Source organism: Oryctolagus cuniculus, chromosome 19 (genome assembly GCF_051225735.1).
Source record: "Oryctolagus cuniculus isolate XC-2025 breed Fujian yellow rabbit chromosome 19, ASM5122573v1, whole genome shotgun sequence".
NCBI classification, from domain to species: Eukaryota; Metazoa; Chordata; class Mammalia; order Lagomorpha; family Leporidae; genus Oryctolagus; species Oryctolagus cuniculus.
The window spans coordinates 2622576-2629206 of record NC_142885.1 but is presented as its reverse complement, the minus strand read 5'-3'; the positions used below and the strand labels follow the sequence as shown (position 1 = coordinate 2629206).

General features: G+C 38.9%; 1 protein-coding gene across 1 annotated transcript; it reads left to right on the top strand.

The window, feature by feature from the left end:
- Window positions 1-225: 225 nt before the first annotated feature.
- On the top strand, window positions 226-2857 carry LOC149120298 (uncharacterized). The gene has a single exon (XM_089320780.1). The coding sequence runs from the start codon at window positions 578-580 to the stop codon at window positions 1454-1456; it is 879 nt and encodes a 292-aa protein (XP_089176906.1). The 5' UTR covers window positions 226-577; the 3' UTR covers window positions 1457-2857.
- The last annotated feature ends 3774 nt before the right edge of the window (window positions 2858-6631 follow it).

Below are 6631 nucleotides of genomic sequence, written 5' to 3'. Positions count from 1 at the left end.
AAAGTAAGTCAAAGGGATACAAAATGGGAAGGAGGAAGTCAAATTATTCCTATTTGCACATGACATGATTCTATATAGAGAATCCAAAAGACTCCACTAAAAGACTATTGGACCTCATAGAAAAGTTAGGTAAAGTAGCAGGATATAAGGTCAATTCAGAAAAATCAACAGCCTTTGAATACACAAAGCCACGGCTGAGAAAGAACTTTTAAGATCAATTCCAGGGGTCAGTACGGCCCTCGGGTCCACGTGGCGCGAAAGTAGGAGGGCCGCTTCCTTGTGCAATCCTGGTCAGTGGGCTTGGAGGCCCCAGGGCTCAGCCTGAGTTCTACGATGGTACTTTGGCACCAGCATTAATGTTGTAGTACTGTGTCATACTACCTCAGTAGAGGTTGTAACGTGACCAGATTGTACATGAAAGAAAGAAGTGGAAAGCACGTGTGTCCAGGTCATATCCATGGAGGAGACTTATATTTATAAGAAATGTGGAAATATCTTCAGCTGAAAGTAGATCTTCGTTCATCAAAAAATTATTACTGGAGAGAAACCTTGTGAATGTGGGAAAGCTTCTATTCAGATGTCACGCAGCAGTCAGCAGAGAATTTATAGTGGGGAAAACCCCTTTTCCTGTAAGGTATGTGGGAAAGGCTTCAGCCACAAATCAAATCTCACTGAGCATGAACATTTTCATACTAGAGAGAAGCCTTTTGAGTGTAATGAATGTGGGAAAGCCTTTAGCCAAAAGCAGTATGTCATTAAACATCAAAACACCCATACTGGAGAGAAGCTTTTTGAATGTAATGATTGTGGGAAATCCTTTAGCCAGAAGGAAAACCTGCTTACCCATCAGAAAATTCACACTGGAGAGAAACCTTTTGAGTGTAAAGATTGTGGGAAAGCTTTTATTCAGAAGTCCAACCTCATCAGACACCAGAGAACTCACACGGGAGAAAAGCCCTTTGTATGTAAGGAGTGTGGGAAAACCTTTAGTGGCAAATCAAACCTTACTGAGCATGAGAAAATTCATATTGGAGAGAAACCCTTTAAATGTAATGAATGTGGAACAGCTTTTGGCCAGAAGAAGTACCTCATAAAACATCAGAACATTCACACTGGAGAAAAACCCTATGAATGTAATGAATGTGGAAAAGCCTTCTCTCAACGAACGTCACTGATTGTGCATGTGAGAATTCATTCAGGTGATAAGCCTTATGAATGCAATGTTTGTGGAAAAGCCTTCTCTCAGAGTTCATCTCTTACTGTACATGTGAGAAGCCACACCGGTGAGAAACCCTATGGCTGCAATGAATGTGGGAAAGCTTTCTCTCAGTTCTCAACCCTTGCTCTGCATTTGAGAATCCACACAGGTAAGAAGCCTTATCAGTGTAGTGAGTGTGGGAAGGCTTTCAGCCAGAAGTCACACCACATTCGACACCAGAAAATTCATACTCATTAAAAACCCTGTAAATATTTTGAAAATTCACCAGGAATTTGAAATACAAATGAAATAAACTTTAACAAATACTGAAAACTTAGGGGACACCAGCAAGTTCATGCTGAAGAAAAGGACAGTTGTATGATAAAAAGCCTGTATCCAACAACAAAAAACTACAGCAAACAGCAAAGGTAATGCTGAAATTTTAGACACATTTCCACTAAAATTGGGAGCAGAAAACAGATGCCTATTACTATTATCAGCATAGATCTGGAGATCTTCACCAGCATAAGAAAATTAAGTTGTAAGAATTGGAAAGGAAGAGACAAAAGTAGATATGATCACCTACAAATAATATAAAACTTGTGGAATTGATTCAGCAGAACAGAAGGAATCTTCCAGAGAGACCTATGCATGTGTTAGAATTTGGGATATGACAGAAATGGCATCAGTGGGTAAAGAAATGAGATGATTTTGGAAACTGTTTGGAGATAACTTGTTCTCCAAAAGGAAAAAATAACAGAACTATACACAAAAGTAAAATCTACAAGGATTGAAAACAGGAATATCTCAAAAGATGTGGTAAAATAGTTGTGACATTAAGAGTAGGGAAACATTGCTTATAACATTCAAAAACACTTAGCAATTCTACCTGTATGTATGCAAAGAAAATATGCGCCAGAATATTTACTATGGCTTGATTTATCGCAGCCAAAAATTGGAAATAACTTAAATGCTTTTTGGGAATAGAAAAGAAGATTCTTGGAATGGAATACTGTACATATATTTGTAAAAATGGAGCAAATGAGATTAACATGCATTAACAGGAATATTCCAGAAATTGAGGGGAAAATCAAGTTGCAGAGTGATGCATATAGTACAATGAGTTTGTAAATTTGAATTAAAACTCTTAACAAAACAGTACTTAACATTGGTAATAGATATATATGTATATATACACACATACACACACGTGCACACACATATGTATGTAAATGTTTTTGAAATTAATTGGAAGGATACAGACCTGACATTGGTCGTCTGTGAAGAGTGGAGAGGGTAGGGCATGAATGTGGGAGGTGGGTGGTTAAAGGGGACTTTGGCTTTTTATAGAAGCATCTCCTAAAGATTTGCAAGTAAGTATGAAAATAGTGGCTACTTCTGGAGTGTGGTATATGGATATCTTGTCTTATTTTTTGTACTTTTCTGTATTTTTTAAATTTCAAAATTAATAAGAATGGGGGTGAGGATGGGAACACTGTACCTGTAGAAATCATGTTATAATGAATTAATTCCCAAATACTAAACTTTTTATAGAATATATTTCTAAAATTTTGTCAACGATGTGTGAATCGACTTGCTCTCTATGTAATATGAAATTATCTATTTTATTAAAATTAAAAATGACAGCATAAAAAAAAATCAATTCCATTCATAATAGCTCCAAAAAAAATCATACCTTGGAATAAATTTAACCAAGGATGTCAAGGATCTCTATGATGAGAATTATAAATCATTAAAGAAACAGAAGATACCAAAAAAATGGAAAAATCTGCCATGTTCATGGATTAGAAGCATCAACATCAAAATGTCCATTCTTCCAAAGGTAATTTACAATTTCAATGCAATTTCAAATACCAAGGATAAAAAGTGATGCTGAAATTCATATGGAAACACTGGAGACCTCAAATAGCTAAAACAATCTTATACAACAAAAACCAAGCTGAAGGCATCACAATACCAGATTTCAAGACATACTACAAGGCAGTTGTAAGCAAAATAGCCTGGTTCTGGTACAAAAACAGATGGATAGACCAATGGAACAGAGTAGAATTGCCAGAATTCATTCCAAGCATCTACAACCAACTTATATTTGACCTAGGATCTAAAACCAATCCCGGGAGCAAGGACAGTCTCTTCAACAAATGGTGTTAGGAAAATTGGATTTCCACATTCAGAAGTAGGAAGCAGGATCCCTACCTTACATCTTAACCATCCACTCAACATAGATTAAGGACTTAAATCTGTGACCCGATACCATCAAATTATTAGAGAACATTGGAGAAACCCTGTAAGACTTTGGAACACGCAAACCATTCTTGGAAAAGACCCCAGAGGCACAAGCAATCAAAGCCAAATTAACAAATGGGATTATATCCAATTGGGAAGTTATGCAGTGCAAAAGAAACATTCAACTATTTGAAGAGGCAAATGACTGTGTGGGAGAAATTATTTGCAAACTATACAACTTATAAAGGTTTAATAGCCAAAATATATAAAAAGATCAAGAAACTCCACAACAACAAAGCAAGCAACCCAGTGAAGAAATGGGCAAAGGACTTAGACATTTTTCAAAAGAGGAAATCCAAATGGCCAACAGACACAGAAAAAAAGGCTCAGGATCACTAGCCACCAGAGAAATGCAAATCAAAACCACAATGAGGTTTCACCTCACCCCAGTAAGAATGGCTTCCATACAGAAATCAACAAATGCTGGGGAGGATGTGAGGATAAAGGTACCCTAACCCACTGTCGGTGAGAATGTAAACTGATAAAACCACTGTGGAGGACAGTATGGAGATAGCTCAGAAATCTGAATATAGATGTACCATATGTCCCAGCCATCTGTTCCTGGGGATTTACCCAAGGGAAATGAAATCAGCATATGAAAGAGTTATCTGCACCGCCCCATCTTTATTGCAGCTCAGTTTACACTAGCTAAATCATGGAAGCAACTCAAAAGCCCATCAACTGAAGACTGGATAAAGAAATTATGGGATATGTACACCTTGGAATACCACACAGGGGTTATAAAAATGAAATCCGATCATTTGCAACAAAATGAATGAATGTGGAAATCATACTTACTGAAATAAGCCAGTCCCAAAGGGACAACTACCATATGTTCTCCCTGATCTGTGATAATAGAACACGTAAAAAGAAATCTGTAGAAGAGAGGCAATGACTCTAACAGCCCTTGTCTTATTGTTGAGGAACGGGGTTTTTTTTATATATACTATTTGTAAAACTCTTAAAAGTTTAATATATGTGTATATAGTCAATTGAAAATAGACCTCAGTAAAAAGTAAGAGTAGGAATAAGAGGAGGAGGAAGAGGGGTGGGAGTATGGGCATGAGGGTGGGCACAGTGGGAAGAATCACCATGTTTCTAAAGTTGTAATTATGAAGCATGTGGAGTTTCTAACTCTAAAGCTGTATAGTTCTGCATACTTTCCTACGGACTTACTTGCAGTTTAAATACTTGCCATGGGATCTCAAATACCATTAAACTGGGTGGTAAATATATCATCTTAAGTGTTAAATTGATCATATGGGTAGGATTAGGGGTCTGGTAATAATTAAAAAGGAATGGATGTTCCAACATGATTAGCAGTCCACACAGCAGACTCAGAATCTGAGTAGATTCTGATAGACAATCCCTTTAAGTAGCACTCTGACCTCAGAATCAGCCCTTTAAGTCTTCCTGGTCTGTCTGAAAAATCCATGAGAGCATTTCAGGCATCAAAAGCCAGACACTGTGCAAAAAATATCTGACAAGAAGGACCTTCGTGGGCGAGAGCTCAGTGGAAAGAAGTGGTCATCAAAGAAGGAGGTACTTTTCTCTGAAGGCAAGAGAGGACTTCCACTTTGCTTATGGCCTTGTCTAAATGCTGATGGAGTTTGTGGATTCAAAAGGCTTTAGCCTAGGGAGCTCATGTCAAGGGCCTTCGGTGGTCACTGACATTATACATAAGAGTTTTAACTTTTTTTTTTGACAGGCAGAATTAGATAGTGAGAGTGAGAGTGAGAGACACAGAAAGGTCTTCCTTCCATTGGTTCACCCCCCAAATGGCCACCATGGCCTGCATGCTGCATCGATATGAAGCCAGGAGCTTCCTCCTGGTCTCCCAGGCCAGTATAGGGCCCAAGGATTTGGGCCATCCTCCATTGCCTTCCCGGGCCGCAGCAGAGAGGTGAACTGGAAGAGGAGCAACCGGGACTAGAACCCTGGGTACCGGCGCTGCAGGCGGAGGATTAGTCCAGTGAGCCACGGTGCTGGCCAAGAGTTTTAACTGTTAACACAGGAGTTGCTGTGCACTAACTTCTCATGAAGTACCTCTAAGTTGTATTATGTCTAGGTGCTTGCAAAACGATGTATCATTCTTCAGTGCTTCTTTAAAGTTAATTAAGTTTCTAAAAAAATGGAGTGAAACTAACTTCAAGATGAAAGGACTTTGAACAGTCCTTGTCTCAACTGTTGAGGAACAGTTTTTTGGTGCAAACTGTGGAACTCTTTGCTTAGTAAAGAGCTGGTCTTCTGTGTATAAAGTTAACTCAAAAGGCTTCCATAGCCTTGGCAACTCATGACAAGAGCCTAGGGTGATTACTGATGCCATGAACAAGAGTGTCAATTTGTTAAGTCAACAACAGGAATCACAGTGCACTTACTCCTCATGTAGGATCTCTTTCCTTAATGTGCTGTACATTGTGATTTAATGCTATAACTAGTACTCAAACAGTATTTTACACTTTGTGTTTCTCTGTGGGTGCCAACTGCTGAAATCTTTACTAATATATACTAAATTGATCTTCTGTATATAAAGAGAATTGAAAATGAATCTTGATGTGAATGGAAGGGGAGAGGGAGCGGGAGAGGAGAGGGTTGTGGGTGGGAGGGAAGTTATGGGGGGGGAGCCATTGTAATCCATAAGCTGTACTTTGGAAATTTATATTCATTAAATAAAAGTTAGAAAAAGAAAAAAGTTAATTGAAAATGGACCTTAGTAGAAAATGGGACTGGCAATGGGTCAGGGAGCAGGAGGTGGGATGAGAGAGTGGTGGGAGGGTGGGTATGGTGGGAACAATCACTATATTCCTAAAGCCGTACTTATGAAACGCATGAAGTTTGTATTCCATAAATGAAAGTCTTCTTTGTGAAAAAAGAAATCATGGATGGGACTGGTGCTGTAGCATAATGTTGCCACTTGGGCAGTTCAAGCTCCAGCTGCTCCACTTCCAATCCAGCTCCACAATGCACCTGGGCAAGTCAGAGAATCTCAAGTATTTAGGTCCTTGCACCCTTGTGGGAGACACACAAGAATCTCCTGTCATCAGAGTGGCCTAGCTCCAATCACTTCAGTCACTCAGGGAGGGCACCAACAGATGGACGATCTTCTTTGTCTCTGAATCAATCAAT